Source organism: Pongo abelii, chromosome 2, assembly GCF_028885655.2.
Source record: "Pongo abelii isolate AG06213 chromosome 2, NHGRI_mPonAbe1-v2.0_pri, whole genome shotgun sequence".
NCBI lineage: Eukaryota > Metazoa > Chordata > Mammalia > Primates > Hominidae > Pongo > Pongo abelii.
The window spans coordinates 67,375,284-67,387,477 of NC_085928.1; the positions used below are offsets into that span (position 1 = coordinate 67,375,284).

Sequence of the window (12,194 nt, forward strand, 5' to 3'; positions counted from 1 at the left end):
GTCACCTAAGAGATGTGACACAGGACCTGGTGTTTAAACTATGACTAGGGCAAATGTGGCAGACAGAGGGTCAGTGTCAAGGAAGCATAAAGTCAGCTCTCAAAGATTTTATCCCAAATACTTCCTGTCAGAGGGTGGCAATAAACTTAAATGACAGATAGCTAAGGTACATGACAAAGAGGAAGACAAAAAAGCCCTGCTTTTCGTTTATCTCAGAGTACTCATACTAGTTACATATACAACCACAATTTTCAACTGCTGAGGCAAGCTTTGAGTCACACAAGAAATAGAATATTCATGTTAATTTGCATATTGACTTTCTGAGAACTGGAAAAATAAATCTTTCAAAAATTCGATTTTCTGCTGCCTGTATTGCAAACAGCACAACAAAGTCATTAAACATAGTTTGGAGCCACACTGGTTGAGCTAAACCCTGGCTTTTCCATTTACTATGTAAATTTGGCCACTTACTTATCCTCACTATGCCTTGATCTCCCCATCAAAACTGCGACTAATAATAATAGTTCTTTCCTAATATGTTTGCTATGAAGATTAAAGGAGGCCGGGTGCAATGGCTCACACCTGTAATCCCAACACTTTAGGAGTATAAGGCGGGTGAATCACCTCTGATCACTGAGGACAGAGGTTCAAGACTAGCCTGACCACCATGGCAAAACCCCGTCTCTACCAAAAACACAAAAATTAGCCAGGCATGGTGGCGTATGCCTGTAATCCCAGCTACTTGGGAGGCTGAGGCAGGAGAATCACTTGAACCCAGAAGGCAGAGGTTGCAGTGAGCCAAAATCATGCCATTGCACTCTAGCCTGGGCAACAAGAGCGAAATTCCATCTCATCAAAAAAAAAAAAAAAAAGAAGATTGAAGGAGGCAATATTTTTAAGGTGCTTAGAACAGTGCCTAGCACAAAGTAAGCCCTATATAAGCGTTGGAAAAATAAAATAAACCATAATGACTTTGTCCGGAAAGATGCAGAAATGTGGCCACAAAGGAAACATGCCAAGTTATCTCAGCCCAAAGAACGAGACCTGCTTTTTCTAGTCTTGTTTTTCTGAGGGTAAAGTAGTAAAATTCTCTGTAAAGTCAGACTGAGAAAAGGCTATGGGAGACACTGATGAACGACTGCCTACAAAAGCTTTGTTTAAATACTCATCTCCTACTAGGCAAACTCACCCTTCTGGATGCTGCAAAACAGATACCATCAATTCCACGGCCAGGGCTCCTGCAATCATGGCCAATCCTGGACGACTCACAGTGCACTGCTGGTCCAAGGTCCGGTCTCTGGTTGACTGCAAAGAAACAATCATTGGTGTGTGCTGAACGTTCTATTCCATTCAACTCTAGCTGTCTCAAGTATGAAATCCTCTGTGACAAAGCTTTAAATTATAACCAGATGCTCATTGTTGGCAAAGAACATCCAGCCTCAAGTACATCATTTCTTGAGATTATCAAGATAAAATATACAATTTAGGTAACTAAATGAGGTAATATGCTAAAAAGGATCAGTAGCTTAAACACATTGGGGGATATCAATCAAAAATGAGGGCTTAGCTGCCTCATATAATGGAACTGCATCATGTGTTCCTTTAAGTGACTCAATTCAGTTCTACTGTGCTTGGTAGTTAAGTGACAGAGACACAGAAAGGAACAATGGTTTGAAAAGTGCAAATGATTCTGCCCTGCCATTTTAACTGAGCTAACACCTCAAACTGACCATGAGATGGGAGCAACAATTTACTATTCCTGCAGCCCTCAGTTCCTATGTGCCTCTCACAACATGGGCATCACTTCTCTGTGTGATTCTAGGGTTTACTACAAGTATTTTTTTTTCTACAACATGGCTCTAAGCACAAGCCTTTGCTGGTTCAACCAAAGAGAGTCTAACCATCCAACTCTGGGCAAATTAAGAGGTTGTTAGAGATATTTTTGACTCCATAAAAATTTTACCTTATGAGCAGATGGGACTTTACTGCAAGGGACCACTAATCGTATTTGTTGACAATAACTAAATAACAAGACCAGCTGTACATTATAACACCATGACAGAGATCATCAAGCCATCTTCCTCTATAAAAGAGAATGGTCATCTTCTTTTCTTTATATTGGGAGGACATAAAAGCCAGCCATCCAAAAGAGATATGAGTTATTAAGGGAAAAGTTTTAAAACAAAGGAAAAATAGAGGGGAGGTTACAGAAAACATCTCTGCATTGTTTCACTGGAAATTGTTATCTGTTCTGATAAAGGAACAGCCCTACATACAGACTGACTTGTGTGGAGTTCTGAAAGCCATAGAATCTTAATTTGTACAGTGTAGTCTTGCTGTTCAACGCACTGTTGCACTTGACCCACTTTGCACTGTGAGTTGACAGGGCAAGTATTCTTCCCTCCTCTATTAGCATTGCTAGGGAGAATACAAGACACTCAGTTAAATTTGAATTTCAGATAAATAAATTTTTAGTATAAGTGGGTCTTGAATATTGCATAGGAAATATACCAAAAAATTATTCATTATTGGCTGAGCTTGGTGGCTCACACCTGTAATCCCAGCACTTTGGGAGTCCGAGGCAGGCGGATCACGAGGTCAGGAGTTCGAGACCAGCCGGACCAACATGGTGAAACTCCGTCTCTACTAAAAATACAAAAATTAGCTGGGTGTGGTGGCACACACCTGTAATCTCAGCTACTCAGGAGGCTGAGGCAGGAGAATCACTTGAACCCAGGAGGCAGAGGTTGCAGCGAGCCGAGATTGTGCCACTGCACTCAAGCCTGGGTGACAGAGCGAAACTCTGTCTCAAAAAAAAAAAAAAAAAAAAAAAAAAATTCATTATTAACTGAAATTCAAAGTTAGCTGGGAATCCTATATTTTTACTTATTAAATCTGACAAGCCTACACACCACTCCTATTTTGCAAAGGTAGAGGGAACCTAAGAGACTTTTTAGAATTACCTGGGAGGCAGTGTCAAAGCATTGATGGAATCTGGTCTTTAGACTCCTAATTTGTAATGTTATCTTGACTAAGAGAAGCACCGGAGACAATACTGAGTGCTATCAGGGACTAGTCTGCTGTGGTTTCCTCAATAAGCTTTCCAAAAATATGGTTTGTAGTCGCGTTTATATCGATGATGCCAGTCAAGGTTCATAATGAGATAATGCCATCCTCCCCAAATTGGAGAATTCTTCTCTTTGTTAAAAGATAATATTTAAATAGTCATAAATGAAAGGGCCAAGTCTGTCTGCCTCAGTGCACAAGTTGGTGATAGGAAATATTTGGAACTATAGAGAAATCCACTTACATCTCCTGGGGCCACCACATCGTTGCAGAAGTAGCAGCCAAGCTTGTAACCAGGGATGTTGGCAAAAAGTGATGAGCCCAGGAGGTCAGCAGATGCCACAAGGTGGTTTGGACACAAGTCCCCAGCTCCTTGCTGCTTTGGTTTCTTCAGGCCATGTCTCATGACAACAAATGTGTCAAATCCCAAAGCAGCATTGATGACCAGCTGCAGGTTTCAAGGAATGAAAGAGCAGAGTTAAAAGATACATATATTTCAAGCTGTGGCTAATTCCATATTTGCTCAACTTTTTAAAATTTATTTTTTGCATGTAAGTGTAATTAGATTATAAAAGCTAATGATGATAAAATCTACCCACTACTGAGGGCTTATTAAGTACAACAGACTTGATAAGTGATGAATATAAATTATCTCACTTAATTTCATTTGAAACTCATAACAGACCAGGTACAGTGGCTCATAACCTGTAATCCCAACACTTTAGGAGGCCGAGGCGGGCAGACTGTCTGAGGTCAGGAGTTCGAGACCAGCCTGGCAACATGACAAAACCCTGTCTCTATTAAAAATACAAAAAATTAGCCAAGCATGATGGCTTGCACCAGTAGTCCCAGCTACTCAGGAGGCAGAGGCACGAGAAACGCTTGAACCTGGGAGATGGAGGTTGCAGTGAGCCGAGATTCCGCCACTGCACTCAGCCTGGGTGACAGAGCAAGATTCTATCTCCAAAAAAGAAAAAAGCAAACAAAAAAACTCATAATAAACATTTCTTATTTATAGATGAGGATACTGAAAGTCAGAGAAGTTAGTTCTATAACTTGCCCAAGGTCACTTATCTGGCAAGAGGTAGGTATATAAAACCAAGTCCACATAGTTCTCAAACACATTCTTTCCACCATTATGCTATACTGTCATGTCCACATAGATTTGTTTTTATAACAGCTTTATTGAGATATAACTCACATACCATATAATTCACTCTTCACATAGAATTTTTTTGGTATCCCAGTAGCTGGAATTACAGGCACATGCCACCATGCCTGGCTCCGCATAGTTGGGTTTTTTTTGTTTTTTTTTGTTTCTTTGGGTTTTTTTTGAGACAGGATCTCACTCCGTTGCCCAGGCTGGAATGCAATGGCGTGATCTCGGTTCACTGCAGCCTCGACCTCCCAGGTTCAAGTGATCTTCCTGCCTCACCCTCCCGAGTAGCTGGGAGCACTGGTGTGCATCACCACACCTAGCTAATTTTTTGTTTTTCTTCTAGAGAGAGAGTCTTACCATGTTGCCCAGGCTAGTCTCAAACTCCTGGGTCAAGCAATCCTCCCAAAGTGCTAGGATACAGATGTGAGCCACCATGTCCAGCCCAACACATAAATTTTTAAGAAACCATTTTTTTCATTATACTATAACAACTTTTCATAGTTCTAATTTAACTTATTATCCCAAATTTCTGATTATATAGAAAGTTTGAAAAATAAGAATAAGCACACTACAAAAGAAAACAAAAATCACTCACAACCCACAGCTCAAAAAATTACTATTAATAGTTTGGGGTATTTTTTTCCTACTATTTTCTCCCTTTCTCTCCCATCCTCTCCCTCTCTTTCTCCCTTCTTCTTGTCCTCTTTATCCTCTCTCAATAGACAGATAAGTAGATACATAAGAAAATACATATCAATGTCTATATATAAACGTAATTGGTATAAATATATACAATATTGTATCTTCCTTATTTAATATAATGTGGCATTTTCTATCTTATTAAAGTCCTTTGAAAACATAACTGTGAATGGCTGCATACTATTCCATCATAGGTATGCACCATGATTTAGTTCACTATTCAATATTGTTGGCCCTTGAAGTTGTCACTGTGACCAAGTAGTGGTGAATAAGACCAAGTCTCTGTCCTCTTGGAGCTTACGTTTTAATGTAAGTACAGTATATCTTTCAGTGTAGAGTATCTCAAAAGATTATTATGAAAATTAAGCAGTAAATAGTACTTATTGCATTGGGTGATGGTGTGCGAGGCAAAGACAGAGTCTGAAGCAGAAGCCCTTTGGCACTATGCTACCAGGTCACACAAACCACATCTCTGCCCTAGGGAAGGGAAGGTTAGGGACACTCCTCCCTCTGGAGTGGTGGTGCATTAAATCATAAATCATAATTAGAGACAGGGCCTACCTTTCTCTTGCTTGCAGCAATGACGGCGGGAAGCCATCGGCTCTCCCTGGTGTCCATCAACAGGAAGATGACATCATGGCTTTCGATGAGCTGCTCCAGTTGCTCCACATCTCTGCGGGCTTGCTCCAGCGTGACACTAGAGAAGTTCACTGGATGCCCAGGCATAGGTATGCTCATGTTGAATCCTTTGGCATTCTAGGGAAACACCAGGACGTAGTTATGTCTGGAGCAACGGTATAGGTAACATCTCAGAGCCCACACTTCCCACAGCTGTCTGCACTTACTTGTGTTCACTTACATGAGACCTCCTGTGCACTATTATGCTGCACCCTTCCCATGCCCTCTCTCTTCTTCACCTCTGCATCCTAGAACACCTTGACCTATCACCCCAGGGCCCTGAGGCAGGGCAGGGCAGCAAACAGAGGCATACGGATCTCAGTTCCAAAGTGGAGGGGGCACATCCTACCTGAGGTAAGGACACTGGAGAAAACTGTGTATCTTTGGCTCTTTCCAGCCATCCAAGGCCAAGAAACTTTATCACAGCACCTTCTGCCTACCCAAGTAACTCTTTTTTTTTTCTTTTCTTTACTTTTTTTTTTTTTTTGAGACAAGGTCTTACTCTGTCACCCAGGTTAGCGGGCACTAGCACAATCATAGCTCACGGAAACCATGACCTCTTGGGCTCAAGGGATCCTCCCACCTCAGCTTCCCAAGTAGCTGGGACTACAGGCACACATCACCACACCTGGCTGATTTTTTAATTTTTAGTAGAGATAGGTCTCACTATGTTGCCCAGGCTGCTCTCGAACTCCTTGGCTCAAGGAATCCTCCTGATACGGCCTCCAAAGTGCTGGAATTACAGGCATGAGCCACTGTACCCTGACTAAGTACCTCTTTCCAACTGGGCTATCTCTTCCTATTTGCTTCTAAATTGCCCTCCCTTCTGTTTCCTCAGTGTTAAACACCTCCATATGGAGTGTTCTAGCAAATATAATTTGATTTAATACATTCACATAAGGTTAGAATGACTGATGATCTTGTCTTAATCCTTTCAGGGGGTATATGCATTTTAAAAAACCTCAAATACAAAAAACTCTACTTGCTAACTTAGAGCCAAAAAATCTACTTAGGAGTATGTAGACATTTTTATCGGGGCAGGAGTTACGGTGGGTGATGTCAGAGTGTGGGACAGAGTAAGGCTTCACTCTCTGTCCAAAAGTAGAAGCTGTCCATCAACCTGAGTTCCCCTGAATTGGGATTTTTTACACAGGCTTTAGAACAGCTTTATAATTTACCATCTGCCCCTTGATGACCACATAATATTTTGGCACATTAACAGTGAGCCACATATGGGTGCTAATGAAGCCAGGGACACTGACTTTCCACAAAAAATGTGTTCTAGGATCATAAACTGTACCTTTAACCCCTGTATACCACTGGCCATAGGGAAGTGTTTGAAAACATCAGCTTTTTCACTCATTTGCCAAAACCCGTCACCTACTGGAAAAATAGCTCAAGGGACAGGGCAAGCAGATCTTTTTACAAAGAAATATCAAATTTGCAGATTGTGGATTTTTTTTATTATCTTCAACTTTAAACCTAATCTCTGGAATTCAAGAAAGGAAAAACAACAATTTCAAAAGGAATGTAAAAAAGAGTGGCAAGCAAAGCAGGAAAGGACCTGAGGCAGAAAGGATTTCAGGAAGAAGAAAGGTGCAAAAACACATCTATTTTAACAATGAGACTAGCACAGCTATCAGGATCTCATTAATTAATCCATTAAGTATTGTGCACCTACTATGTACCAAATGCTGTAATAAGCAATAATAAAAGCAACAACTACAGTAATAATAACAATACCTGCAATACCTTACTGACATACTACAATTGACAAAGCATGTTAAATGGTGGTAGCTTGATCCACATAACTATTAAGTATATATTTTCATGACACCAAGATGGAAGTATAATCATGCAATACCAATTCTGAACTTTTGAATAATAAAATAACTTTGCTAACCTAAATAAATCTGTACTTGCTAAAATTTCAGTCAGTAAGCTAACGTAAGAGCCCATCAGTTATGTCTACACCCCAGAGGCTGGAATTCAGCAACTTTCAACACAGTGGTTTTCTACTTGGCTGTATATCAGAACCACCTAGAGAGTTTAATGGCCAGGCTTTTCCATTTTTAAATGGAAAAGCCTCCCCAGAGTTTAATGGCCAGGCTTTTCCATTTAAATGGAAATCTCTAAGAATGAGCCCAGGCACCAATATTTTCTAAAACTCCCCTGATGATTCAAAGGTGTAGCCAGGTTGAGGCATAATTTACATAAAGTGAAATACACAGATCTCACATGCACAGTTCAATGTATTCTGACAAATGATAGATTAACCACTGCATACAGTTATCAAGATATAGAATATTTCCATGACGCCAGAACATGGTCTTGTGCTCCCCCTCAGTCGGTCCCCACTTGCCCCCAGATGACAACTGATCTGACTTCATAAGCCATAGATTAGACTATTCTAGAACATATCACATAAATGATATGCTAGGGTATATACTTGTTTGTGTTTGGCTTCTTTTGCTCAGCATACTGCTTTTGAGGTTCATTCATATTGTTAAGTATCAATAATACATTCCGTTCGTGGTATAATTATACTACAATTTATTTATTAATTCTCCTGTTGATGGTGATTTGGGCTGTTTTGAATAAAGTTGCTATGGACACTTTTGTATAAGTATTTTCATGTATATGTTTTCATTTCTCTTAGGTAGAGATCTAAAAGTACAATTTCTGGGTCACAAGGTAGGCATATGTTAAATTTCATGAGAAACAGCGAGATTTCCAAAGTAGTTATTTTACCAGCAATGTATAAGTGTTTTGGTTGCTCCACACCCTGACAACATTTAGCATTGTCAGGCTTCTTAATCTTAGCCATTTTAGTAGGTGTATAGTGATATATCTCTCTGCTTTTAATTTGTATTTCCCTGATGACTATTGACATTGAGCATTTTCACATGTTCAATGGCCATTCATAGATCTTCGCCATAAATTAAGTACCTGTTCAAGCTTTTTTCCCCTTAAAAAAAAGTTGGTTTGTGTGTCTTGAGTGGTAGGAGTTGTTTATCTTGCACATGTCTTCTCAGTTTGGCTGGTTTTTTCCTTCTTTGAAAGGCATCTTTTGAGAAGCAGAAGTTTTAAATTTTTATAAAGTTAACTAAGTTACCATTTTTTGTTTATAGTATTTACTAGGTCCTAAGAAATCTTTAATCACAAAACCACTAAGATGCTTTCCCCTCGAAACTTTATAGGGGCCATTCTGCATATGACTTAAGGGCTCAGAGTATTCAATGAGGTCTCTCCACTCTGTATACAGAACTTCAGTGTCTCCCAGCTTGCGTGAACTCTGGAATCTCCATTCTGCTCATAGCTCTCTGGTAGTGTGTTTTTGCCTGGTCTGACAGAGTCGCGCTGTGAGTACACACAGCTCACTATTCAGTCAAAAACTCAAGGTGCTACCGAGGCACTCCTGTGCATAGCTCCCTCATTTCTGGTACTATGTCCTGCAAATTCCAGCCACCTCAGCTGCTTTGAACTCTGGTTGTTTCTTCAGCTCACCGAGACCAAGAGCATCTCCCTGGGCTCCCACGGGCTATGGCATGGGCCAGAAAGTGCCTTCATGTAATAAGCTGACAAATTTTTCCTTCCCTCTGTCTGGGACCACAGTCTTTCACTACCTATGACCACAGTCTTTCACTACCTACCGTTCACTGTCTGAAAAGAGTCATTTTACGTATTTTGTCCCAGTGTGTAATTGTTTATGGTGGCAGAGCTAGTCCAGTATCCACTACTCATCAGGGTTGAAGCAGATGTCCAAATTTGGGTTTTAAAACCTCAAGTGTGGCTCCATAATCCAACATCTTTTTTTTTTTTTTTTTTTTTTTGGTGAGACAGAGTCTCGCTCTGTCGCCAGGCTGGAGTGCAGTGGCGTGATCTCGGCTCACTGCAACCCCTGTTCAAGCAATTCTCCTGCTTCAGCCTCCCAAGTAGCTGAGACTAATTTTTAGCCCAGCGAATTTTTGTATTTTTAGTAGAGACGGGGTTTCACCATGTTGGCCAGGATAGGTCTCAATCTCTTGACTTCATGATCCACCTGCCTCAGACTCCCAAAGCACTGGGATTACAGGCGTTAGCAACTGCGCCTGGCCTCATAATCTGACATCTTATTGCCTCAAATAGCTATTTGATTTATAAAAGATCAGTTGTTTTCTTATTCAATTTACTCTTCCCCAGGATCAGGTGTGATATTTGTAGCAGATCAGTTCTTTTCATGTAATTTTATCATAGCTTTTTCAAAGGCACCTGGAAAGGAAGGGTCAATGTGACACCTATGTCCTGGAGTAGAAGAGAAGGAATTAGTGAAAGAATACCATGCAGATAAAATGCAAGGGTTTCTTATGAGCTGACATTTGACATACTGGAAGGTCTGGGGCCAGAATACGGTTAGTCTGGGATAAATATATTTTAAAGCAAAAAACAAAAGTCAAACTCTAGTTCTGAGGGAGTGTTTAAGGTTTTTCAGGCCAGCTATCCAGTGAAACCACCCTGTCCTTAAGGTCTGTCACCCAGGAGAAGCAGGGTAAAGGGTGCTCATGACCTCCTGGTACACTTCTTTGTATTTCCTGTGTTAGTCCATTTCACACTGCTATAAAGGAATATTTGAGGCAATTAAATGAAAAGAGGTTTAGTTGGCTTATGGTTCTCCAGGTTGTATGAGAAGTATAGTGCTGGCATTTGCTTCTGATGAGGGAAGCTTCTACTCATGGTGAAAGGCGAAGGGGGATTAGATGCATCACATGGCAAGGGAGGGAACAAGAGAGATGTCAGGCTCTTTCAAACAACTAGCTGTCACTCACGTGAACTAAGAGGTCGAGAACTCACTCATTAATGTGGAGAGGGCACCAAGCCATTCATGAGGGATCCACCTCCATGACCCAAACACCTCCCACCAGGCCCCACCTCCAACAGTGAGGATCACAATTCAACATGAGATTTGGACAGGACAAACATCCAAATCAAATCACTTCCTATGAATTTACTATTTCAAAATTTAAACTTTTTCTTTTTTCTTTTTTTTTGAGATAGAGTCTCGCTCTGTCGCCAGGCTGGAGTGCAGTGGTGCGATCTCAGCTTACTGCAACCTCCACCTCCCAATTCAAATGATTCTCCTGCTCAGCCTCCTGAGTAGCTGGGACTACAGGTGCACGCCACCACACCCAGCTAATTTTTGTATTTTTAGTAGAGACAGGGTTTCACCATGTTGGCCAGGATGGTCTCGATCTCTTGACCTCGTGATCCGCCCGCCTCAGCCTCCCAAAGTGCTGGGATTACAGGCATCAGCCACTGTGCCTGACCCAAAATTTAAACATTTTTAAAGGGTCTATCACCCATTATTTTTTTCTTTTCCAAGTCAAATGTCAATCGACTTCAAGCACTGAGATTAGAATCTTGCAATAACTTAACAAGTAAGGAATACCCCAAATTAGATAATCTTGCATTAATAAAACCAATCTTTCTAACTTTTCCAGGTAAGCAAATATCTAGGAAGTCTGCATTTAACACAGTTCTTACCTTCAAAAGACCAATTTTCTTCCTTGGAATGCTCCTCCTGGCCCCTGGCCTTTCCCACCACTCTCTGGTCCTTGCCTCCCTCCCCAAGACCCCTTCTGATTAATTCCTTCAGAGCTTAGACCAAATATTACTTCCTTAAGAAGGCTTTCCCTGGCACATGCCCCACACTTGTCCAGGTCCTGCTCTTCTATATTTCCTGAGCAATGTCTACTTATCCTTTTTTAGCATTTAGTATTTCAATTATAATTCAATAAAATATAAGCTCTATGAGGGCAGAACCATGTCTTGTTTACTTAGGTCAAGCCTTTTCTCCATGGCCTGGTAGAAGGAAGGTAATGAATAAGTATCTGTTGAATGAAGAAACTATACTAAATCCAATGAGATACCATCTCAGACAAGTTAGAATGGTGATCATTAAAAAGTCAGGAAACAACAGGTGCTGGAGAGGATGTGGAGAAATGGGAACACTTTTACACTGTTGGTGGGACTGTAAACTAGTTCAACCATTGTGGAAGACCGTGTGGCGATTCCTCAAGGATCTAGAACTAGAAATACTATTTGACCCAACCATCCCATTACTGGGTATATACCCACAGGATTATAAATCATGCTGCTATAAAGACACATGCACATGTATGTTTACTGCGGCACTATTCACAATAGCAAAGACTTGGAACCAATCCAAATGTCCACCAATGATAGACTGGATTAAGAAAATGTGGCACATATACACCTTGGAATACTATGCAGCCATAAGGAAAGATGAGTTCATGTCCTTTGTAGGCACATGGATGAAGCTGGAAACCATCATTCTGAGCAAACTATCACAAGGACAGAAAACCAAACACCGCATGTTCTCACTCATAGGTGGGAATTGAACAATGAGAACACTTGGACACAGGATGGGGAACATCACACACCGGGGCCTGTCGTGGGGTGGAGGGAGGGGGGAGGGATAGCATTAGGATATATACCTAATGTAAATGACGAGTTAATGGGTGCAGCACACCAACATGGCACATGTATACATATGTAACAAACCTGCACGTTGTGCACATGTACCCTAGAACTT

At 40.9% G+C, this 12,194-nt stretch overlaps 1 protein-coding gene across 17 annotated transcripts in view; it reads right to left on the reverse strand.

The window, feature by feature from the left end:
• ATG7 (autophagy related 7) overlaps positions 1 to 12,194 on the reverse strand; it is a 274,642-nt gene that overhangs the window by 182,753 nt on the left and 79,695 nt on the right. For all 17 annotated transcript variants that reach the window (XM_024245298.3, XM_063721876.1, XM_054551709.2 and 14 more), the window contains 3 exons: positions 5,486 to 5,680; positions 3,311 to 3,514; positions 1,190 to 1,305 (listed from right to left, as the gene is read on the reverse strand). In XM_024245298.3, the coding sequence (XP_024101066.1) occupies positions 1,190 to 1,305; positions 3,311 to 3,514; positions 5,486 to 5,680 (515 nt within the window). The remainder of the gene's footprint in view (positions 1 to 1,189; positions 1,306 to 3,310; positions 3,515 to 5,485; positions 5,681 to 12,194) is intronic.